The sequence below is a fragment of the Phaethon lepturus genome, unplaced genomic scaffold (assembly GCF_000687285.1).
Source record: "Phaethon lepturus isolate BGI_N335 unplaced genomic scaffold, ASM68728v1 scaffold6997, whole genome shotgun sequence".
Taxonomy (NCBI): domain Eukaryota; kingdom Metazoa; phylum Chordata; class Aves; order Phaethontiformes; family Phaethontidae; genus Phaethon; species Phaethon lepturus.
The window spans coordinates 372-25,109 of record NW_010552439.1 but is presented as its reverse complement, the minus strand read 5'-3'; the positions used below and the strand labels follow the sequence as shown (position 1 = coordinate 25,109).

Genomic DNA, 24,738 nt, shown 5'->3' with positions numbered 1-24,738 from the left:
GAAGTTTTCTGGATGTCCCCTTCTATCTCTTTGAAAACACATCAGAAAAAATGCTTGCCATATTTGCTTTTTTCTCTTTAGGCATGTTTATAATTTTGGCACAAACCTGTAGGTGAATCAGCAATATCTGCAGAGATGTCCTGTCCAGAACTTGATCTAGAAGCCGGTTTCTTCTCAGATGAAGCACTCTACCCGGTGTATCTGCTGGGATGGAAAGGTCCTTGTCTATGATCATAGCTGCAAATCTGACTGCCATGTAGCTGTTTTCCAAAAGTAGCTCATGCTAGACCCTGAAGCAGGAGAGCTGCTGCTGTGGAGGTCACGTGTTTATCATGTCTCCCCAAACAGGACCACCTCTACTGATAGCATTCAAGAGTTACTTGTGTAACTACTCTTAAAAACCTCTGGTATTTAGGATCTGAAACCTCCCTGGGCTGAATAGAAAACTATTTCAGTGCTTTCTGCCTCTTCTAAGGTCAGGACGGCAGCAAAGTCAGAGATTTTCAGGTTTGGAGTCTTGGATGTTTCACTGGGGGAAGGGACATTCTTTGGAGGAAAACAGCTTTTCAATCACAGGGCTGTCTAAGTTTTCATTGCAGCTTTTAATAGAAATCTTCCAGCAGATGTGGGTGAGGCAGTGGTGTGCAATAACTGCTCCACAAGAACTGCTTCAGCAAGGGGAGATCTCTGCTCCTGCCTTTCACTGCAGCTTCTGCAGTTACCTGGCAGCTGACCCTTCCTGGGAAAGCTGCAGGAGGCATCGTGACCAGAGTAATTATCCCCAGCTTTTCGCTTGTGAAGCCAAACACCAGGCAGTGCTGCTAAATGCAGGGAGAATTGCATGTTGGAGTGGTTGGTCCCGGTGCTGCTGTCAAGCTGCTGCCCCCCTCCTGCTTTAATAACACACAGTCACTCCAGCACATGGTTGGTTTGAATCAAGGTTGCTCCACCACAACCTCAAAAGCTTTCAGTAGTGCAGCCTGTGCTGTCTTTAAATCCACAGAAGACTGTGATTTAGCCACCAACCGACTGCAGGGAGCTGGGTCCCCTTGCAAACAGCAGAGCTGTGATTTTGCCTTGGCTTTCCTCCCCTCTTCCAGAAAAGTGGTGATCGGCAGCTGCCTGCCCTAGAGCAAAGCAATTGCCCCAATCTCTGCCCTTCTGGCTGCAGCAGGACAGAAGAGAGACAGAGCCAAAGATACCCACGTCCCAGGTTTCCTTATCCCAGGAAACAGTGGGTGAGTCTGCAGTGCTGCCCACAGGGCTGCCTGCATGGTTGCATGCATAGAGGGGAGGGGAGCTGCTCTCCTCCGGGAGAGAGGGGCCCATGGGTGACATCCAAGGTGTGACATCCATCTGTGACAGGTGCCCAAAGATCAGCCAGCCTGTTGACCCAGCCCCAGGTCACCACAGAGGTCCCACATGACCCTTGCAAGCCTTCAGGCTTTGCAAATGAAAAGAGATGGAGAGCTGCTGGAAGGAGCATGAGCTTCTCCTGGGCCTTCAGGGAGGGAGATGGTTGAACTAACCTGTGCTCCTTGAAATCTTAATTATGCTTCCATTCGGAGTACAGACTTCAAACTTGCTGGCTCGTGTCCTGGGTGGGCGAGTGTTTTTAGTGACACATATTGACAGTCAGGAGATGGAGGGGTTTGTAGTTGTATCGGTTCTTCACTGAAGTAGAGTGAAGGGTGGGATAATTCTCTAAAAACGTCCTTCAGGGAAGTAAGATGTCTGGGGAGGATTTTTTCTGTCTCTCCTTGGAGTAAATTCATCCTTTACAGGAGAAGAGACATAGTGGCAGGTAAATAAAGGAGAGTCCTTGAAGGCAAGGACATTTATAGCATTAGTTATAGCACATATGGCCCGATCCTCCTTAAGCAGAAGCTGTAGCCAGCAGGTTGATGCTGATTTATGACTGCGGTGTCTCTGCCCCACATTCTGCACTACTTTGAGAGGTTTAATTTTTAATATACTTTTGATAACTTTTTGATTGACTTTCAGATGCACCCCTGGTGCCCCTACCTTCTAGAAATAGAGAGAAATCACTTAATGTGCAAGGAAACCACATTAGCGGTTGGATCAGAGCCTGCTGCCTCACCTGAACCTCCCTGTTTATCTCTTCTTTTTAAAACTCTTTTCTGATGCTGCTTGTATTTCCTTGCTCCTCCTTGATGTTATATATTCTGGATCCTACTCAATGCTGTGCAGGGTCTTTTTTCCTAATGTTTCTATTGCTGCAAATAAAGGTAGTCACCAGGAGCTAGCATATGCTGGTCCTCTGGTCTTTCTGGTGCAAGTCATGTTGCGATATGAAAATCTGGGCTGAAAAGAGAGTTAGATGGTGATTTTTGAGCTCTCTGCCTGCATCAGCCTCGCACCACTGTGTCCTCTCTGACCTAGATTTTCCTGCTGTCCTTTGGGCATTAGATTTGATCCTGATTTGTGGCCAGTAATGCCTTGTCTTCAGGCTCTATTTGTTGGCTCCAAGGGCCTCGTACTTCCTTCCCTGGTGACAGTTTTATGCAGGTGTAACTCTAGTGCCTTTGGTGGAGTCGCTCCTAATTTACCCCAGCCCTCAGTGCCTGACAGCTGGTGTTCTCCCTGAATTACCATGCCTGACACATCGCTGTAGGTGTTATGCGTTGTCACAAAATTAATTTTGCTCTCGAGAGCCCTCAGTGATTTCAGCTGAACTTCATTGCAATTGTCACTCTGTCTCCCTGGAACATTCATGCTGCTGGGGTTGCTTCAACCTTGGGGGATGAGGAGCCAAGCCCAAGTGCAGGGTGACTCTCTCTTCCTTTTTACTCATTTCTTAATAGCTTGATTTCCATGAGATGTTGCGGTCAGGTGGTATAGAGAAAACTCAGTAGTCCCTCCAGATGTGTATTGGACTTTTACTCAAAGACTTATATTTCAGCAGAAGCCCTTCTTCAAGGCTGGCTTCTACCTTCCTGCTGCTGAGTCCTCTCCCAGGGTATGGAAGACCCTGAAGCTGTAGGGCAATGATTTTTGTCCCAGGTTTATTGCAGCATCAAAAGCAGCTGGAGTTGGCATTTTTCTCTTTTCCAGGCTAAGTTTGAATCTGCAGCTGTGCAGCTGTGGATTGGCTTACAGCCATCATGCGAAGCTGAATTTACAAGTAACTGGGACGTAGCAAAGGTGATGCTGGATGTGCAGGAGGTGCCTGTGGCAGAGCCCTGGGATGGAGGCTGGGCAGGGGAAGAAGATGTTTCTGCAGGGGCTACTGAAAGACAACCTGGTCTGAGTTTGGAGAGTGACTGACTGCTTTGTAGCAGTCTGGGGGTAAAAAGAGTGAATAGCTGAAGTTTCTAAATCATGTTTCAAATGGGGTTTGGGTATTTTAGAACTTAAAGATGAATGGGACTTAGCCAAACACATACAGACTTTGTGAGATACTTTGGCATCTAGTGCCCTAAAGGGAGTTGGGCCCCATTTCAAGTCATTGAAAAGCATGATTGAGGTGCTAATTCTCTTAGTGCTTGGAGTGTTTTTGTTGTGGGACTCAGTGGTGATTGATCATTCCAGGGAAAATGTGACTACAGTGAAATTAGAATGAATTATTCCCATAAGTGGGGTTTAATTATCCTTAGCAGAGTGTATTTGATGGCATTTTAGGCAATACCTTAGTGTTGCTGAACCCTACTGATCAGTCATGATACTCCTATCACAGGAGTGAAAGCCTGCTTTTTTCCTGGACCAGATTTTTTGTTAAAACTTATAAATTATATTTGTATCCTTTTCTGATAATTATGAAGATCTGCTGTAGTTGCGCTTCTAGCAGGAGCATTTGTAACTTTACTCATGTTTTAAACAGTTCTTGTGCTCTTCTCAGGGCTCTTTTTTCAGTGTTCCTGATTTTTCATGCTGTCTAGAGTACTGGCGAGGGCTGTCACGGACCTTATACTAGGGTTTTACTGCCAGGTCAAATTGGAACTCTCAGACCATTTATTGAAGCAGAAAGCCTGGCGGGCATGTGGGGGTGGGAAGTGCTTAATCATTTACTATGGGTTCACTTTGCACACTGACGGGTTGGCTTTCGGGAACCTGCTGAGCATCCCCTGTTAGACGCTGTGAGCTCTGTAAATGTCCATGGGAGCTGAGGATATTCAGCATCACCAAACCAACCCCTGCTCCTCTGTTTGACTTGGCTTGGTCTGGGGTGCACCAGGACACCCACAGTGCCTCTTCAGCAGCAGCAAAAAGGTGGACCCTGGTACCTTTTCCAAGCAGTGTTGGCAGGGGGACGATAGCTGTTGTGGTGCAGAGCCCATGACCAAAAAAAAAAAAAAAAAAAAAAAAAAGAGAGAGAGAGAGAAAAAAGAAAAAGATGCTGTTAATAGCCAGCCGGGATGATGGTGCCAGCAGTGCAGTGCATCCTGCCTTCCCCAGAGTGGATCTGTCTTAATCTTATTAAAAGCTCATCAGTGTTTCCTACACATCCCTCCCGCAGACGGGGCTGTAGCACTCAGCAGCTGAGCCAGGGCCTGATCAGTGTCTGCCCAGTCTCTGGAAGAAACCAAGAGTCAGCTGGGGCAACGGAAGAAACCCCCAGGCAGGGTCTTGGAAAGCCACACGGAAAGACCATGCTTCAGAGTAACATGCTGGTGACCTGACACCAGCTGATGGGGGGAATGTCTCAACTAGGCAGCCCCCGAACTGAAATTCCCCAAAGTGTTAAGGCCTCCAGGGGCTGGATTCTGAAAGCAACTTGTCCCCCGCTCCAGCCTCTGATTACTAGGAGGTGGTGAGTTGCAAAAGGATGCTTATCGTCAGCAGCCAAGGTTTTTGGGGCTGTGATCCCATACACACTCCTCCCCCCTAATATTTAGCACATGGTGGCAGAAACAGGGGAGCCTGGAGCTGGAAGCTGCAATCCTGCTGCCACTAGGCAGCTGAAGTGCTGGGGCTGGAGGCTGTAGTAACTCATATTCTCTGCAAATTGACCTGGAGGAGAGGTTTTACATGCATCAAACCATATCATTAATTTGTTTGAGTTTAGGACTTGCTTTTCATCTCAGGGTGGATGAATCAGAAGTCACTCCAATCAAGCCAATGGACTAACCAGAGTGTAAAGAGAATTAAGTCTGCTTTTTTCACCTTGTTCTTTTGTCCTCTTACCTGTGCAGGACACAGCACCTGCCTCTCTGCATGGCAGTGTTTCCTCTGGCGGCTGTGGGATCTCAAGGGGAAGGATGAATAACTTGCACAGCTGATGCATTGACTCACTCCTGTCCCCAAGAGCTAAGGCGCAGAGCTGTCAGCTGCTCTTGAGACAGCGGGAAGCCGCCTTCTTGCTGCTCTGAGTTTCCCCAACATGTTCAGGAGCCACACAGAGAACCAGGAGGAAATAATAATAGAATAGGAATGTGTATCCTTCTGATACATCCAGTTTTCTTATAGCATCTAGTGTGCAAATGAATCCCAAAGTGACTTTCAGAATACGACCGTTCATGTTTGTGAATGCTGTGACTTGCAGAGTTACATCCTTCCCGCAGTCAGGATCAAGAGACTTCTGGAGGAAAAGAAGTTGCTGACCTCTAAAGTGGGTTTGCAAATCCTGAGCTAAAAGAGAGAGCACCACCTCCTGGCAGCTGGGAATAGCTGGCACTGCTGCGGGGTGCACGCCTGGTGCAGTCCTCTTGCAAGCAGCTTGCTGCTCTCCACATCTAACCTATAGCATCTGGAGGTGAGGATAGCCCTGGGCTGCCAGCTGGCTATGGCTATTGAGAAAGGCTAATCCAGGGGATGAGAGCTGATTTAGTGGGGTCCACAGCATGGTGATGCCTGCACTTGGCATGAGGGGTCTCAGGTGTTTGCATTTCAAGCTCTCCTTGAGTTGACATGCAAGTGCTCAAGTACTTTGAGGTTTGCCTGGATATTGAAGTGTCATGGGTTATAAAGTTCATAGCAAAAGGTCTTGTAAAATTGAGAGCTTGGGTCCCAAGTGATACACTCAAATATCCCTGGGGGTAGCCAGCCTACTTTGAAGCATTGTGTGATTTGGCATTGGGGCTGAGAGATGCCTCTGTCACTCGTGCAAGCTGCCCTCGCCACTGCTGGGAGTGGTACTGGCAAAGAACCTTTGAAAATCTCTGGAGCTTTCCTGAGGTTTGAGGTTAGACTTGAAATTAAGCAGAGAGGAAGAAACAGCTCAGTCTGGATCTAAGAAGATGGTGTGCTTTGAATTTGGAGATAGACTTGGGACTGCTGGTCCACCTGGGTACTGTAAGGAGATGTGGAAAAGTAATAAAACATTGAACATCTGTATAAAAAGACTACAGATGAGAACATTGTAACAAGCAATATAATATGAGTTTTAAAAAGGGAGGTAACAGAGTTGGGAAGCTATAAAGAAACAGTAAGACATCACATATTAGGGTCAAAGGAATAGGAGAAGGCTGTCCCTTTTTTTATCCTTTTTAAGGATAAGTTTGGAATAAAAAGAAGCCAAGGTCAAGCACAGGCTTGTTTCCTAGTGGCTGATGCCAAAATTGTAAGTTTGGTACAGAAAAGGCAGGACTGTTTAATAGCTACTTTTGTTGTGTATTTGGAAGAAAGCAGGAAGATGCGTCTATCTGATGGTCATGGATGAATGGTAAAAATGAAGGAGAGGCTGGAACGTAAGTTGCTGAGGTTGGGCTGGGAAACAAGTTTGTGCTGGTCATCAGAGAGGAGCCCAAGCCATGGTTTCACCCTCCAGAAACAGATGTTTAGGTGATGGTAAGGTCTGGGCGATGGGACTCTCCTGCATCCCTGTCAAGTGCCATGGGAGCCCATGATGCTCCTTGGATTTAGACAGTCAGCCTTGCAATGAAAATCAGCCTTTCTAGGGGAGAGGGTAATTATAAAATAAAAAGTTTGGCAAAGGGCTCAACCACCTTTTTGAGCCTTTAAGACAATGTAGGATATCTTTTTAAGAGCTAGGCTTTAGTGAGTGCTGAAGGGAAGTCACTGCATAACCCTGAGCTCTGTGGTGCCTTTGGGGGTCTTGGATCAGAGCAAAATTGCTCTGCTGGAAAATGCACATCATTTAGTTTTGGCCTCTTTGTTGTCTGAAATCTCTGGATGACACCTAAAGGGTACTGGGACCTGGAGGTGACATGTGGCCTGACAGACCTTCTAGCATCATTTGGTGCCAGTCAAAAGAGTGCTCCTCTTGTTTAAGCGACTTTGCTTGATATCATCTCTAGTCCATAAATTACTGAAGGTCAGGGACTGTTCAAGCAGGACAAGGTGGACCCTGTCACCAGGAGGCTGAGATCTGCGTGGACATGGGAGAGAGCTAGGGAGACCCTGTTCCTGGGAGCTAGCAGCCCTGCAGTGCTGGGGTAGCTGGTAACAACTTCTGAGGCTCAATATTCAAAGCAAAATTCAGAGCCAAATATTTAAAAGACTTACAGGAATTTGCTGGAAGCAGCTTGCTCACACTATTCTGCTTTTATCTGAAAAGGTTGCTGAAACCTTGATTCCTCCAGTTGCAACCAAAGATCTTTCTTCTTCTCAGTGCAGCTCCAGGCTGTAAAAATAGCATCATCTAATTAAAGATTAGTTCCCCCTCTCCTCTTCTGAAAAATTAGTAATTCTGACCGAATCACTGACACACAATAAATACTGAACCTCGCATTGCGGGGTTGCCAGCTGTTCTGTGGAACTGAAATTTCATGTCCTTCTGTGTCAGTCTGTGCCGTTGAAGGTCACCAGAGCTATATGTGAAGATTAAGAAAGGCAGATTACTGTGGAAACTGGTTATGTTATTGAGAACTGAACACAATATTCTGAAGTGATCACTTTGAAAAAGACTGAGCATACTCTAGTTGGGGGGAAAAATCGGTCTTATTTAAATTGGCTCTTTTTCTTGTCTATTATCCTCAGTTAACTTTTTGTTTCCTCTTCCAGTGTGCTGCAGCAGTTCAGCTTGCATTGATCCAAATTGGGCTTCAGCTGCCTTTCTTAAATTAAGAGTTACTCTGCGTGGAACCAATGATTTCTAAATTATTTCCTGTGTCAATTGCCTTATAGCTCTAAATCCAACGCTGTAGGAGAGAATTTCTGGAGCATTCATTTACTTATTCTGAGGAAACAGAACAGTAATTTTCAAATTTTTTTTTTCTTTACAGTTGATGAAAACACATGTAACTTGCTGAGCATCTCAACTGTGCTTGAAATGATTGAATCAGACCCGTTCCTTCTTAGCTGGTCACAGGAAGTGAAATTATTTCCTGAGGGCTCGTATTACAAGAAAGCATGACTGCTGCTCTCAGGCGCTGAATAGTTTTGCTTTACCTGAATTGGCAGGCAAGTTTTTGGGCACATTTGAAGGAAATCCAGATTAAAAAACCCAACCCTTTGTAACAAGGGTAAATTCAGACCTGATACTGCCATCCATTACCAGTGCTATTCAAGGCTTCTCCTTCCCACGGATATTGAACTAAATAATCTTAAAGTCAGACAGGGCATTGCTTAATCACCGGGCTCTGAATACACCATTCTTCAGCAAAAACCTGCTCAGCTATCATAGCTTTCTATGTCTTTAATAGCCAGCCTAATAGCCGATAGATTCACACTTCCCAAAGAAGAGGCAGTTTTACTGATGTCTTTAAATCATTCTCTGTGGAAACAGAGTTGCATTAAATCCTAGTAATTAGGCAGTTTCAGCTGTCTTCAGTGCTTTTGACTCTGCCGTTGCCTTGAGAGTTGGGGTCCCTCTGTCCTGCTAATGTGAACCCTCTCTCTACTTACACATGTGCATGGACATGCTCACACACCCTTTAACTCTTTGTTTTCACCCTGAACCCAAGAAAGAAACACATTTTCTGGTTTCACCATTATTTCCAAAACCACCACAGGAAAAAAAAAAGTTTGTGATCAACAGTGAGTCCATTTTACATCAGTTCTTGTGTTAAGATCTACTACAGCATTGGTTTTGTACTATCTGAAAACGTGAAGTGATGTGTCTTTCAATGACTTTCAGGGTTATTTTTTCTTTCTGCTGACGAATAACGTAAAGAATAGGATGATATTTTCCCAGGCTCTCTTTATCACAGTGGCTGTCCTGTGAGCTCTCCTGGCTTGCTATAAAGCACCTGACACAAACGCATTAGAAACCCTTTCACTGCTCTATTGATCAGCATTACTAAGTACTGCAAATGCGTGTGCATCTGGCTCGCGTATACTGTGGACAAAGCAGAAATGAAGGCTGCAAACAGCATTCATGGATATTGGTTTAAAGGCGACTTCATTCTCCTTTGACTATGTTTGTGCTCCCTCTTCACTAGCAATCTTGGGATGTTTGTAGAAAAGGATTTTTGTTCGCTGGTGGTGGTGTGGTGGTGCATTTTTCATGAGCACCCAGAGCAGAAAGTATTGCACAGCCATCTTGAGCTGATCAAAAGCCACTCAGAATCAATGGGATTTTTCCAGTGAATTTGGTGGACTTTGGATCAGGCCCAGTAGGCACCGAGGAATCGTCTAATGAAAGAGCAGCCCTGAAACCCCATGATTTAGACAGCCACTCACCCAGCGCAAATAGTAAATTACAAACAGCAGATACTGGCAGCAACAGGCACAAATAATCTGTAGTCAGCAATTCACAGCCTGAAATATGTTGGCATAAACAATACATCAGATAATTCCAGCTAACCAACACATTTGTGAAAATCCAACCCTGTTTATGATAATTTTCAAAAAGGCAAGTTCAGCAAGAAAAATATTTGCAAGAAAAGGAACCTCTCCCTTTTGGCTTACTGATCATTTAGAAATGTTTTTTGGGTATGAGCTGAACTTGTGAGGCACTGGACAACCTCAGGCAGGACCTGGTGTGGGTGCTGGGCAGCCCAGCTTAGCCTTTATTCTGCTTTGGTTTCACTGTGGTTTTCTGCTTAGGCTCCATTCTCACGTACGTTTGCCGATAAGGCTGAGCCATTCGGAGCAGGGAGGATGACAGCTGCCTGCAGTGAGTTGCAAAAGGATCTTGCAGTCCCAAGTGAGCTGGCAGGAAAATAAAAGGTGAAATTTAGAGTAGGTAAATGTAAAGTTACATAGATAGAGAGGGGAAAAAAGTCCCAAATTCACATGCACAGGAAAAGCCTCCACAGTGACCCTAACCACTCTGAAACGGATCTTGGCTTGATCATGAATACTTGTATGAAGGGTGCAATGCAGTCCTCCGTAATGGTGAGAAGAGCAAACTGAAGGTTGGGAAGGAATAACTGGGAATGATGATGATAATTTTTCACCTGCTAGCTACAGTACCCCTTGGTCTGTGCTCTCGTATGGCAAAGGCAGCTGCCACGAATCCCTAGCCATGGGCTCTTGCAGCGTGGGGATGGAGCTATTGTCAGCATCGTGTGCGCAGTAGCAGATTAGCGGTGAGGGCTGGTGGGGACCAGCAGCACACAAAGTCAGTGAGGGTGGACACACAGGAGCGGGTAGTGTAGGTAGGCTGAAAAGCAAAGTGGGGTACTTCTGGGTTGCTTTTTCCCTATGCTACCAGAACTCCCCTTGTAAAAGGAAGAGCGAGTTGTTCGCACCCTAGAAGCGGCCCAGGGAAGAGAAGTTGCTTGCAAGTCATCATGTCACTGAGCGTTGCAAAAATACAGTGAGCGGAATGGTTATTTTGCCTTTATGCAGGGCTTGGGTTGTGCATGTCAAATGCAGCAAAGTTGCACAGTAAAATAAAGCCTGCAGCTACACACTGAACAGTGTTAAGGGCAAAAAAAATTGCTTCAGGGCTCACTAAATGAGCTGCATGTGCCTAATGCATGGAGGGCTGCAGGAAAAAATAGTTGTGATGGTATCTATGTATGAGCAAGGAGAACGAGAATAACTAAATGCAAGTAGCTCAGGAGCTTTCGTGCTGACATTTCCCAGCTTCTGCCTTTGCAGCTGCAGCAACGTTCCTTTAACATTACTGGTAAGTTTGCATTGTGCATGGTAGCCCAGGACACGGCAGATGTGGAGCAGGTCAGGAGCAATACATCCCTTGCAGAGTGACGAGCAGAGGTTGGAGAAAGCCTGCCAGCGTCTGCCGTGCAGCGTGCATCAGCGCACAAGCAGTTAACAAGCTACCGCCCTCCTACAGGCATTAGCTTCGTTCCTCTATATCCCTGTTCCCTCGGTCCCTATAACAATTTGTCTCCCGACCTCCTGCCTCCCTCATGAGGGATCTTGCCAGTCCCATTGTTGAGCCGTGCTTTGTGTTAATGCTGCAAATAGAGACTAGCCATTGTTTGTAATTTAATTAGCGTCATCCCCAGGAACCTAAAGCATGACAGAGGGAATTGGAGGCGGTGGTGAAAATGATGCATGGGCATGGGTAGAGGTTTAACCATTTTCATGCCAGCATGCTTTGTAGATGATGCACAGAGGATACGGCTTTCTGGGCATGTGGAAATCGCCAAATGTGGATGTTTAGTCTCTGCCATGGTATTTCACAAATTTAGGGTGGCTACTCTTAAAAGAGAAAATGAAATCTAAAGCTGCCTACCATCTCAATTTCTGTCCAGCAGAATTTTTTTCTTAATGAAAAGCCTCCTTAGAGTGAAACTCCTCCATTTCTCTGTATTAAAAAAAAAAAAAATCTTTTTGCTCAGGATTGTTTTTGTATTGGACATGAGATTTTGCTAAAGGATATTGCATGGTGAGCCCCTATGTCAGATTGTGAGGGAGGTTGTGGGATTGCCATCACTGGAAGTTTTTATGCACAGGCTGAGCAAACGCTGGCTGGGAATTCTTAACAGCTATCAGGATTGTTATAGCTGTTTTAAGGTACAACAGCAGCTGGAAGCCTCGTCTGACAGATGTGCCACTGTTGCCCAAAGGTATAGTAAGAGACAGTCCCAAAGAGCTTGCAAGCAAAGCCAAGCCTGGTGCACAAACCGAATCTAAAATCAGCGGCGAGCGAGTATGGCTTTGCAGAAAGATCGATGCGTGCAGGTATTTGTCTCTTCACTGTGCATCGTTTTTGTGTCTTTGCTTTAGGTGTCACAGCCTCATCACACCTCTTTGACTATGGCTCCACTGCCAATGGGGGTGACAGCTCCTTCTACACCTCTCTGATCTCGGATGTCCACTACACTACCCCACGGGACTCCACCTATTTCACTGGCATTTATCTTTTTTTGCAGGAAAACAGCCCCATTCCCTGTTCAGGCAGCACAGAGGGGTTTAACACACTTGGGCATCCTGTTCAAGATGTGACTGCGTTTGAGTCCCGTGGCTTGTTTAGCTCAGATTCGGGAATAGAGATGACTCCTGCAGAGTCTATTGAAGTCGATAAAACCTTAGCAGATCCCATGAAAGTAGAAGCTTATAAATACATGGACATAAGTAGATCAGAAGAAATAAAATACCAAGAAGAACATGACCTTGACTCAGAAGATGAGAGCCCAGGACTTATCAATAAGTCCCAGGGAATACCAACTAGGTCCAGCCACACGACTGAACCTCAGCAAACAGCTTTGGGGAGCATGAAGGCAGCCAAAGAGCAAGACCTGCTTGAAGACACAAGGTCTGGAGATCAGCACAGTGCCTCTGTGGTTACAGCCCCTATCAAGATCACGCTCACCGAGATAGAAAGTACCGGGGAAGCTGCCAGCAAAGAGTCGAGCTCAACTCAGCCAGAGACTGGTCTGAAGCCGAGCCATGAGGTGGTACCAACAGTGACGGTGTCGGAGCCAGAAGATGACAGCCCAGGGTCCATCACGCCACCATCCTCTGGCACAGGTAATGCTGGTGCATGGCACCATTTATTTTGGTATTCAGAGTGTGGTTGTAATTGTAGCCCTGCACGTTGAAGAATTACTGTGGGTTTGTGGGGCAGGTTTAAGGGGGTGCGAGCAGACATTAACATCTCTCCAAGGCTGGAAGTGTTTCTGCTCTGCTTGGGCACCACTTTGCGCTGCCAAACTGAAGTGGAATGTGAACCGTGCTGCCCATCACTAACACACTGCTCAGGATGGGCTGCCCTTGCTGTATGAAAAGAGGGAAAGACAGGGCTGGGGATTCACAGAAATAAGTTGCTGAGAGTCGCTCAGGAGCAGGGCTGGGGTGAGAACCAGGCTTACTGATCCCGGTTGTCACAGGGACCCTTCCTTGAGGGGAAGTTGTGAGCTGACGGGTGTCATTGAGAGTATCATCAACCAGGCGATGGTTTGAGCTGAATCCTGGTGATTTTGGGTCTCTTGGTCACCCTGGCTGGCCACACTTGCCAGAGAAAATGAGGTGTGTGGGACCAGGGCACCGCAAATGTCTGGGTTCATTTTTTTAAATTTTAATGGCTGTTTTAAGACCTCTTTGCTGTTGCAGACAATAAGGTTAAATTGTTAAAAATAAGTGCTGTTTTCAAGTGAAAGTGCTGCTTTTAGAAAGTGCTGAGGAGGAAAATGATATCACCTCATTTAAAAAGGGGACCAGAGGGACAAAGGACTCTTTAAAAGGCTCCTGATTTCTCTCGGGGGGGCACCAAAATCCCAGTTTTGTTATTGTCCGATTACTGCAGTAGTACATAACATCTATTCCTCATTTTCCCTATTATACGCTGCTCAAATATGAAAGTAGCATAGTGTTTTAAAAAGGAATAATGTGACAGGAAACAGAATTTTCAGACTTGAAAAGTTTATCCTGCCTGCATCAGCCAGAAACTTTAGATAATGAATAGACTTTAGAGTCCCATTTTTTTTTCTTTTATTTGACTGGGTGACATCACATGTTACTTCTGAGACATGCTGTTTTTTAACAATTTACACTTTTTGCACCACAAGGTAATTGGGGACTTCAGGCATTAATTGTTATTTATTCAGTCCTTGGCAGTTGTTCAAGGCTGCCTTCATGATACTTGATAACGGTATCCCATCAAACAGCTGAATAGTGCATGGCTGAGCTTCACGGCTGCTGCCTTACTGGGAGGCACTGGTGTGGCCAGTGTAATTGCCGACACGGAAATGTTCCTCTCCGTGGGCAAAGCGGATCCCCAGCACTGCCTGAACAGTCCTGGGAGGTCCCACCACCTTGCACCAGGGTGCTGGAAAGCCAGAAGCATTGCATCTATCATGATGCCAGAAGCATCTATCATGTTAAGGAAAGAAGCAGGCATCTTCCTGTAGGGGCCGGCTCCCGTAGGGTGTTTTCTCTGGATTTCTCCCCTTTCCCGCAGCTGGGGACACACTGCACCCAGGCTCTGTGGTCATAAGCAAGGAAGAAATGTAAAACCTGCCCTCACTATTTCTACTCAGTGACCCAGAAAAGTTGTTGCTCCTAGACACCCCCAAGAATGCTGGCGAAGCTCCCAGTTCCCCCCTGATTGGATCAGGACTTTTGAAAATGGTTTGCTTTTAATTACTGGCCATCATCTTTCTGGGGAAGGAAGACTTGGTCTGTTCATACGCTGTACTGGTGCTGAAAGGCAGTGGATATTTATACGCTTCCCCTTGCCAGCGATAAATATGACACCCTGCTGCTGGCCACAAAGGACTTTTTTGTTTGCAAGGTAAATGCCGTGGCTGAGAGTTACAAACCGCCAGCGCAGGCATGAGCGGGGTGAAGCCGAGGGACAGCGCGTTGCTGCGCTACGAGGGCTGGCAGTCACATGCCTGTTTGGACATGTGCCGGATTAAGTCATTGCTCAGGGAGATAATGCTTACATGCGGTAATGCAGGAGAGCGGCGCAGCTCACGTGGGCTTCCTGCAGCCAGAGGAAAAGGGTGCACAGGCTCCTGCTCAGCATGGCCGATTCAACAGAAACCGCCCGGCATCCGGGCAGGAGTGTGTTGTAACAGTCCCAAACACCTTAATCCCATCTACAGCCATACTCTGGGTTGCAGGACTTTTTCATGTGAGAGGGATGTGTTGCAAGAGAGCTGTTTTGTTGGAGGAGCTAGAGACATGCCAACAATATGTGCTCAAAACTGCTAATGACATGTGTATTGGCAGATGCACAAACCAAAACTGCTTGGAGGGGCATGGGGAGATTGTTCTTCTTGCGCATCTCCCAGCAGGACATCATGGCTTTCGTGCTATCATTAAAACCGCCCCTTTTACCTGATTCATCTTGGGGAAGGCATATGATCAGGAAGAAATCAGCTATGCTATTACCATGAGAAATTAAGTCAGGAAACAGCCCAAAACAGTGGCTTTTTTTTTCCCAGGTCACATCTGATACAATCTCTTTCCCACCCTCTGTTGTAGAGGAACTTCAAGAAGTGGCCAATGCAGCCGGGTGGCCCTGGGGAGCCGATGCCGCTGGCTACACCCAAAGCAGGGCTGGGCTGAAGGCTAATACCCACTGGGAGTGGGCACAGGTCAGCTCTGGGCTCCCCACACCTGAAACCGAGGGGCTGGAAACCTTGCCCCGCTCCACTGCAGTCCCCAGAGGTGTGGACACAGTGTCCTTCCATGGGCCTCTTTACCAGCATCAGCAGGAGGAAACTTGGGGGTCTCTTTTCCTGATGGCTTTCTTGAACCCTCACTGCCTGCAATGCCACTCAATGACCCCTGTCACGTTAATAGTGATGTAAAATCAGTGAATGAGCACTTGAGAGTCCAAAGGACAAATTTTCATGTGTGCTTGATGGCTGTTCCAACATGACTGGGGAATTCAGCCTTTTTTCCCCCAAAAGGGAGGGTCTTGCATGTGGATGGCAGCGATCTCTGGGGTCAGTGAAGTGGACCCATTGATCAGGAGGTGGCAGTGGCCAGGCGCCGGCAGGGCGCAGACTGCTGCTGTGGTCCCCCTTGGCACAGACAGGCTCAGGTGGCCCCGCTGGCCTTGCTGCCGATGCACCAGGTGTGGTCTGGGTTTGAGGCTGGCTGATGCTCTGTGAATGACCAAATGCCTGTTCCCCATGCGGTAACTCAGGACAGCTGCTGATGCGCGTCATGCTGCCTCTGTTGCCTCTTACTGTGAACACTTTACATGCAAATTTACTTTCTTTGATATTTCATTACAAAATCCCACATGGTAAAGTAATATACAGGGAGGCAGAACAGGTGGGAAGTCTGGTGCTGGGGTCCCTTCTAGTACAGGATGTGGGGGTCCTTGCTAACCCCGGGTGACGAGCCAGCCTTTTCAACTGCTCATTTCTCATGCAGAGATATTTTTTTGTGTCAAATTTTGGTGACAAGTTGGTCAGTCATTATTTTGGTTAATGTAGTTCTTAATGATATTATGAATTACAGTAGAAAAATAAGTCTAATTCTTGGACCCAACTGAGATAAAAACAAACAGGGAATTCGCCACCCACCCCCCTGGAAAAAAAAAAAAAAGTCTGAGACAAGTTTCTGACCTGGAACTTTCCACCCCTGAACTAGTTAAAGTTTGACAAAACTACTAGTAACTACACATGGGTTATTGCGATCAGCCGTGTCAGGAACCCACCAGCTCTTTGTGCGTGTTTGTCCCCAGAACAGACCCGATCCGTTGGTGACAGTCAGACGCTGTCACATGTGGCCTGAGCCCACGTTCCTCATGACTGGTAATTTTCCTGGTGCAAACCATATATTGCTGAGCCACTGGCCAAGGACTGACCAGCATTGCCTTGTGCCTCAGCTTTTTCCACAGTAAATGATGCTAATGATACTTCTTCTATAATGAGCATGTGCATGGGAAATGGTCTGTAAGGAGAAGCTGTTATTACTGTTAGTCATCCCAGACAGGGAGAATATCTGCCTGTGTTACCATCCCTGCTAGAGGGATCCATGCTGGCAGAAAGCTATTGTGTTTATTGCCTAAGCAGAGAGAAAATCTCATTCTTAACCATTTTTTTCTTTTTTTTTTTTTTGCTTTTCTTTCTGGGTCGCAGAACCATCTGGGTCAGAGTCGCAGGGCAAAGGCAGCCTGTCAGAGGATGAACTCATCAGTGCCATCAAGGAAGCAAAAAGCTTTTCCTTTGAGACCCCAGAGGTGCAGCAGTCACCGACCCTTTCTGCTGAGAAGAGAGACCAGCGGGTCAAACCTGGGCGCCCCACCGTCTCCTCACCCCTGGATAATGAAGCCAGCAGCGCGGAGTCAGGGGACTCAGAGATTGAGCTGGTCTCAGAGGACCCACTGGCTGCCGAGGAGGCACTGCACTCCAACTACATGACCTTCAGCCACATCGGAGGGCCTCCTCCATCACCGGCCTCTCCCTCCATTCAGTACAGCATCCTGCGGGAGGAGCGGGAGGCTGAGCTCGACAGCGAGCTCATCATCGAGTCCTGCGATGCCTCGTCGGCCTCCGAAGAGAGCCCGAAGAGGGAACAGGACTCCCCTCTGATGAAGCCCATGGTCATGGACATTATCAAGGAAGAGAACAGCTCACGCACTGATGCCTCAGACTACGAAGCAAGTAAAACGACAGAGAGCAGGATGAACAGGGAAAACCTGGCAGAGTCCGCATCCTACCTGAAATGCTCCTATGTTGCACCGAAAATAGGTGCTGAGCCCCCAACCTCTGCCGTCAGCACCGAGGAGCTGAAGGAAAGAATAATCCTGAAGAAACCCATCGAAGAAACTGTTGTTAACCAAAGTAAAGTGTCTTCCAAGGACTCTGGCAAAAGAAGTCCCTTGGCTTCTCCTGTACTGCCGTTTTTAAATAAGCAGAAAGGTAAATAGAGATGTTTATGTTGTTTTTTTGCAATGCTGCTGAGAAAGGGGAGGAAGGAGAAGTACCTGTTCCTTGCAGGGGAGATGTTAGTAGTGCTGAGCAGGGGGACCTGCTGGCACTGGATAACCTCAGCTCAAAGCTGGGCATGCCTGTGACAATGCACACATCATCTCTGACCTTCCCATCCTCTTCTTTTTCTCCTTTTCCTTTCGCTTAGGAAAAAAAATACTAGTAACAATAATTTTTAGGCTTAAGCATGTAGATACTGGATCAAGCAGGAACACTGGTAACATAAGGCTGATTTGTTCTTCAGGCATCTGGAGGACAAAGAGCAACAAATTACGATTTTTCCTCTGAAATATTACCTGCCTTGCCCCAGGGAAGGGGTGCAATCAGGGAGGTCATCCTGCCCCTCCCAGAAATCTGAGGATAATGTTTTTGAGGATACATGTAGGAAAAAAGAAAGATTCAGAGGATGAGAGGTGTTTGGTTTGGTGGGACTGGGTGTTTCTGACGCTGGTGCAGCTTAAATTAATCTCTCTTGTGGTGGCTGACACCCTCCACCCTGAATAACGAGGGGTTTATGTGTGATTCTAGGCCTAGTGAAGGGAGGTGGGTGGCTTGGGGGTGTTCACCCCAGCTCTGTGTGCCCCTCTATAAGCCCCTTCCCTACTCCAGCTCTGGGACGGGGAAGGCAGGACACTTCCCTGGTACTCAGGTGAGCTCAAGGGAACTTATCTCCCTGTCAGATCCCTTCTAGGCCAGTGTAGAGCCAGCCAGGTCCAGGCTTGCTGTGCTGGGCACTGAGGTCTGACCCACCCACCAAGCCTCTAGAGTCGCCACCACCTTTTGGTCTGAGCTAAAGCCTGAGGACCAAGGAGTAGCACATGGTCACTGCACATTGACACTGCCAGGGGTCCCTGCAGCCTTGTAACTGGCTTAATTCACAAGGCACACAACAGAAAAAGGCATTTTATTCTCTGCAAGATGCCAGCTCTAAATAGGTAGGACCTTTGTATGCCTCTGGCTTTGTAGGCTGGTGTGGGAGGGAGGGACACTGGGGCTGCCCAGCGCCTGCCCTGCTCCCCCAGGCTGGGCTGGGGGGCAGCGGTCGTCCACGGCTCTTCTGTTGGCTGGGGGTTTGCAATTCGGAGAGCTGCTGCTTCCTTGCAAACAGCTGGATAGAAATGGAGGGGAGGCGAATCCCACCCCGGCCGCTTAGAGAGCATCTTTTTCTTTTCCCTCAGTGTTTGTGCAGATGTTTGACCACATGATGGCCTGGAGATGTGGCAGACACGTTTAAGTGGCACACTTTTACAACCGATTTATCTAGTGCTGTGAACCCAAGCGTGCAAGTCTAGTGAGGAAACAGCCTGAACTTGCATGATGTGCTGAGGACTGCAAGATCTGCAATGCAATAAAATATGTTAATACTGATATTCTTAGCAGTAATGAACTAAGAACATCAATAGGCTGAATAAGAAACATGATTATTGCTTGTAAATATGTTTTCCTGCCAGATTCTCAGAGCTCTGCAACATCACACTGTGCATCTCTGAGCTCCCTCACAGGTAGGATAACCATTTCTCTCTACCCTTCCCAAATTCCCCTTTTGTAGGACTGGCCCAGGCCCTGCCCAAACCCTAGAAGCTGTAGGTGAATTTACCTTCCACACCCTTCCTGCAGTGTCCAGCATTGGGTCTCTGCCAGCATGTTGTGTTCTGTGTGTTGTTCTGGGCACACAACTAACAAGTTGGTCTTTGATTTGGGGAAAGTAGTTGGGGAATATCACATGGGCAGCTAGTTACCTGTCCCTCAATTTTGAGATTTCAGGCCCCATTACAATTTTCAGTCCCCCTCAATTGTATTCAGATTTTTTTTGCCTAACTTTTATGTCTCATGTATTTTCTGTCATTGGTTAAACTGGTGCTAGCAGAGGCTTGTTCTCATATGGTGGTCAGAGAAAATCCCTGTGTGTGTGAACAGACTTTCTTCCTGCATTTCAGTGTGCCCATGTTTCCTATCTGTATTCCCAGAGGACAGTAGAGGCAGGAACATTTCCTCCAGCACAGACACAAGACAGCTAATTACTATTTGGCGGTGCGTACAGGACTATTTCACTATGTGCTTTTCTCCCTTGAGACGCTGCGGTGCCTAAGGCAAGGAAAATAGAAACATGAAGCCTCTCAAGAATATTATTGCTAAAACTTGTGTAACTTTTTAAAGCTGAATTCAAGGTATGGGGGGGGGGGTCAAGATAAGAAAATATGGACGATAGTGGGGTCCAGTTTACGCTACCTTCCAGTCACAGGTATTTGCTGCATGGGTTGCTGTGTCTGGTTGCTAGTTAAAATTTTTATGTTGAAGGTGGATTATGGGGCTCTCCTGACCTGGGAAAGGAGAGCTTGACCCTCACTCAGACAATTTACATGAAACACTTCAGTGTTTTTTCAGTTACCAGAGGTGAACTGGGGGATGTGTTAACTGGCTGGTAGAACCAGAAAACCCCCATGGATCCTCCCAGGCTCCCATCAGCTTGGAGCTGCAGCGGCTGGCAGGGAAATGATGTGGCAGAGCACATCCAAGGGGACAGGGACTGCCTTTGTAGCACCAACTTGGGGTCTTGGCAGAACTTTACATCACGGCATCATATGTTTGTCATATGCCAACTCAGATGCACCTGGCAGGCATTTGGCATGGGCCACACTCAGCCAAAGTGATGAGAATAGAGAGAGATGTGCCAGTGCCACATAGTGGAGGTGCAGCAGAACGATGTCACCCAAAGCAAGAACAGTGTCATCATTCATTAAGAGAATTATCTTAATTATAGTTATCTATCATTAAAAGTATACTAACAATATGTGACTATGTTCTTGTTAAAAGGTAGAAAACAGAAAAACCTTCATTGTTTCCTGTTACCTCCTTGTTACACGTCGCCTCAGAAGTGTTGTGCTACCACTGCACATCCTTATTAAGACGGAATGGTTTTAGTGATGTTCACAGAGTCCAGGTGGGGACTGATCCCCCTATGGCCATGGCGAGGCCCACCTGAGTTCAGGTCAGTGCTAGCCCAGAGTTTCTGGAGATTCCTAGGAAACTGATGGATCAAATGAAGCTGTTCGACACACCCAGCTGTAGATTGACACCCAGTTGTAGATCTTTCTGTGGCCTTTGGCCAGCTCATAGCCAGGTATATGTAATTTAAAAATAGTCGGCCATCAGTTTCACGTGTGTTAACTATTCCACAGCATGATACTGTAATTCCATCAAGGAGTTTTTTACTTGTATTGATTGCATTAAATACACTTTGCATGGCTCATCAGAAGAGTTTGCCCTGGGCTGGCAAGACAAGAATTGATTTTGAGTGCACCCTCCAGGAAGTACATGGAGAAGCTGTGCAAAGTGAAAGCCCAGCATTCAACTTGACCCCAGGAACACTCTTGCTGATTGTGTTGCTGCCGGCCTGCACCTTAATCCCTCTGAGACTTTTCTGGTGTGTCTGCTAGGCATGCTGAAATGATGGCCAGTCCCATAAATAACAAGGTAGAGCACAGCAAAGTGTACGTGTGGTTTGTGCAGTGATAACATCTCTGCTTAACATCGGTTGCCATCCAGTGGCAATAACAAAAATGGGCACTGACTTCCTACCTCCATTTTACTGGAGCTAACTGTTATGATTTGAAAGAGTGGAGCTATTCCTGTGCCGTTAAACACTTGGCAGCCTTGCCTGCTTTTCCGCACGATCAGAAAGATCGCATTGCTGGCTGCAACAACAGGCTTTGTTTTGGCCAGAGTTGCGCAGTTGCTACCTATGTTAGTGTTACTAACTCCTTCGCCTCCCGCAGCGCAGAGGGGAAGGAAGAGCTGTAGCAAGACATTTGCTGTTCGACTCTTGCCCATGCATCACTCGTGGCATCTCCTCCCAGAGGTGGACACAGCCCTTACACAACAGGGCTTAGAGCCCCTCTGTGGCTCTGCAGGAAAGGAGGTTGCCAGCTCGGTTTCTTTTTTTTTTTTCCCCTTTTTTTTTTTTATATTCATCTCAGAGAAGGAAGACCAGTTGTATTTGTGTTTTCTGGTAGCCAGAGCAAGGAATGCAGATTTTTAGGTTTGTTCTAAGAAAACCCTGTCTTGCAACAGATTTTCACAAACTTTGGAAAATGATACAACTGATTGATGTAGCCTGCACGCTCTGTGACATTGCATAGCCCAGCTGATGTCCAGACTGGCCTTGCACATGGCTTGGGCATGCAGGAAATTTCAGAAAAGACCTGCTGTCCTGGAAACATGCATCTTTTGGCCTGGGGCAGTTTGCAAGAAACCCAAAAGAAAGGCAGGCTGGGAAGGAGCGTTTTGGCTGAGTCCTCTCCTGTCTTCTCTTGCCATGCCTGTCGGTAGCTCTCTGCCAGGGTGTCCTGGTTTACCACATGCTGGTGTCCCACAGCCTGGGGACCTGGTCCTGGGTGGGGATTTCCCTTATGTTGGGGCATCATGTTGCTCTCCATCCTGTCCTTTAATGACTATATTAGGAGATTCCTTCTGCTTGATCCACGTAATGAAATGTGCAGCAGCTTGTTATGTTTCAGACCAAATGTCTCAGCTCAGGTTAAAAAAAAAAAAAGGAAAAGATGTGGACATTCATAATAATGTTTAATTTTATTTTATTTTTATTTTATGGTGAAATTTAGCATAGGAAAAGGAAAACCAAGGCCCAGGGCTGTGGCGTCGTGCTGTCACTCACATTCTAGATGCCACAACTGGCAGGACCCAGGCTCCAGGCAGAGTCCTGCTGGAAATGCAGTCAAATAAAATTCATCATGTAAAATGCTTTATTCTGCAACACAATCCTGTGCCACCCTGCTATAAGGCATCCTGATTTTTATGCCTTACTAAAGGCTTTTGTAGCATTAATCTGGTTAGTCCACAACAAGAGCATGTCCTTACCACACACCCTTCATGGCTGCTGTGGCTCTAAGCACCCATGAGGGACACCAAGGTTCATGGCCGCCCATCTCTATGTGGTGGCCCTGTGTCTCTCAGGTAGTGTCACAAGCTGCAGTCAGGATCACTTCTGGTTTTGGGGTGACACTGGCAAATGCCCTCGGTTGAAAAGCATGTTTGTGCTCCTCCCTGCTTCCTCTCCTCATACCATCCCGTGGTGTCCAGGGCTGTCACACAGTGGACAAGCACAAAGCTATGTGGGCTTTTCTCCTTTTAATCTCTTGCTGCATCCACCCCTGTTTGGTGCCACAGACAAACTAATTTTACACAGTTTCTCAAGGAGATCATTTTCCAGCAGAGATCTGGGAGAGACCTTATGTTATTGGGAATGCTTTTTTTGTTCAGCTAAATGTTGTCTGCATTGCGTTAGCACGTCCTTGCTGTTGGAGGAGTTGCTAGTGAGGCATTTTTCTGTGGGAAGGGGATGTTTGGTAGGGTGATTTAGCAATCTGAAGCTCATTTCTCATCTGCATGCTTTCACCAGGCTGGCTCTGCAATCAGCAGCAAGCCAGGCCGTGGTTTAAGCATACGGTAATGATAGTTTAATATTTTAGTGCCATCTGCTGTAAGTGCCTCCACACTCTGGCCCATCTGTTTTGCATGCTTCAGTTTGCTTTTTATGGGGCTCCAGTAGCTTTGCATCTTTTGGAAAGTCCCTGCTTGGAAAAGGTGTAGGGGAGAGGGATGTCCTGCCTGGGGTTGGAGTGTCTTCACCTGGTGATGCTGTAGGAGGAGTGTGGTAAAGCCTGCCTGAAGAAGCAAACATGTGAATCTAGGCCCGGCCTTGCCACGACCTCCTGGAGTAGATTGGTGAATCTCTGTGTGCTTGCTTCCCACATGGAATAATTTAGGTGGGAAGGGACCTGCGGAGGTCCCTGGTCCGACCCCTTGCTCAAAGCAGTTTTCTCAGGTTGCTCAGGCCCTTGTCTGCTTGTACATCTTCTCGGCAAAGGCAGAGGTCTGGGGAGCCTGCAAATCTGGGTCAGTCCTGTGATGCTGCCTCAGCACCAGGAGCTGCAGCCACACTGCAGAGCAAGGTAGAGGAGCGATACCACTCAATGGAGCTTTGCACAGAGTGGGTTGGCAGGAACTCCACAAGGTCCAGAGAGCCCATCTCCTGGCCCACAGCCAGGATCCCTGGTATAGCACTCCTGACAGATGCTCATGAGTTGTTTGGAAAGGCCTGTTGGCAGATCCTCCACCAGCTCTCAGGCATCTATTGAAAACAGTTGCCATTCTTCCATCCTTCTTTACTTTAAGCTAAGCAATTCTAGCTTCTTCAGTTTTACCTCTCTGGTCATGTTTTTGAGCTGTCTGAACTGTCTAGTTGTTGCCTTCGTTCTTTTCTACCACCGGTTGAATACTTCTGAAGAGAACTGGAGAGGGTTCTCGAATGGAGGCTATCCCTGTGCTGATGATGGGTTACTTGCCTGCCCTATAGGCTAGGACTGGGCTCTTAGAGCCTACTGCAGCAGCACAACATTGACTTCCATTGCTGCAAGAGGGATCTCTTCCATATTGCTTGGCAATGTCTAAATAGCCTTCTGTAGCAGGCTTTCCCTACCTGGACTCATCTGACTTCTGTTAATTATCTCATGATAACAGGAACAGACAAATTTTTGAAGGGTTGGGGAAGCCCAGTGGAAAAAATGAAATTAACCGTGATAATCTTGCCCATTTCTGAGAAATGGAGAATTTGAATGACTTCCTGCTCAGGCAGTTGAATACCAGCTGAAGTGGGCTTACTCGGTTAATGCAGAGCAGATGAATCAAGGGGACGGGTATTTTCCAAGAACCATGGGCAGGTACCAAATGCAAGATACTCTGCAGACATGACTTACAGCTTTTCCAGAAATCTTCTGGACTCTTTTCCTGAGCAAAATGGTTTCTTTTTCTCCTGGGCTATCTGACCCCACAGCCCACTTTTGTTCACAAATCTCCTCATTCTCTGCTGTATGCAGGGCCCTTCCTCAGTCTACCCTCTTTAGGAACAGATAATGTGCACTCTCAGTTGCAAAACAGTGAAACAGCTGAAGTACAGAGGGTCCTAGAGGAAGAAATGTCACCTGCATTGCTGACGCCCATGCTAGGGCCACACCTCGAGTGCTGGCAGTCGGTCTGGTGTCCAGGC

At 47.0% G+C, this 24,738-nt stretch overlaps 1 protein-coding gene across 1 annotated transcript in view; it reads left to right on the top strand.

The window, feature by feature from the left end:
• The window catches only part of LOC104623967 (reticulon-1-like), a gene marked incomplete at its 3' end in the record, with an annotated part of 72,749 nt that extends 55,143 nt beyond the window's left edge, over nucleotides 1-17,606 (top strand). The window contains exons 2-3 of the mRNA XM_010291207.1: nucleotides 12,007-12,750; nucleotides 16,824-17,606. Of these exons, the coding sequence (XP_010289509.1) occupies nucleotides 12,007-12,750; nucleotides 16,824-17,606 (1,527 nt within the window). The remainder of the gene's footprint in view (nucleotides 1-12,006; nucleotides 12,751-16,823) is intronic.
• Nucleotides 17,607-24,738: the final 7,132 nt, after the last annotated feature.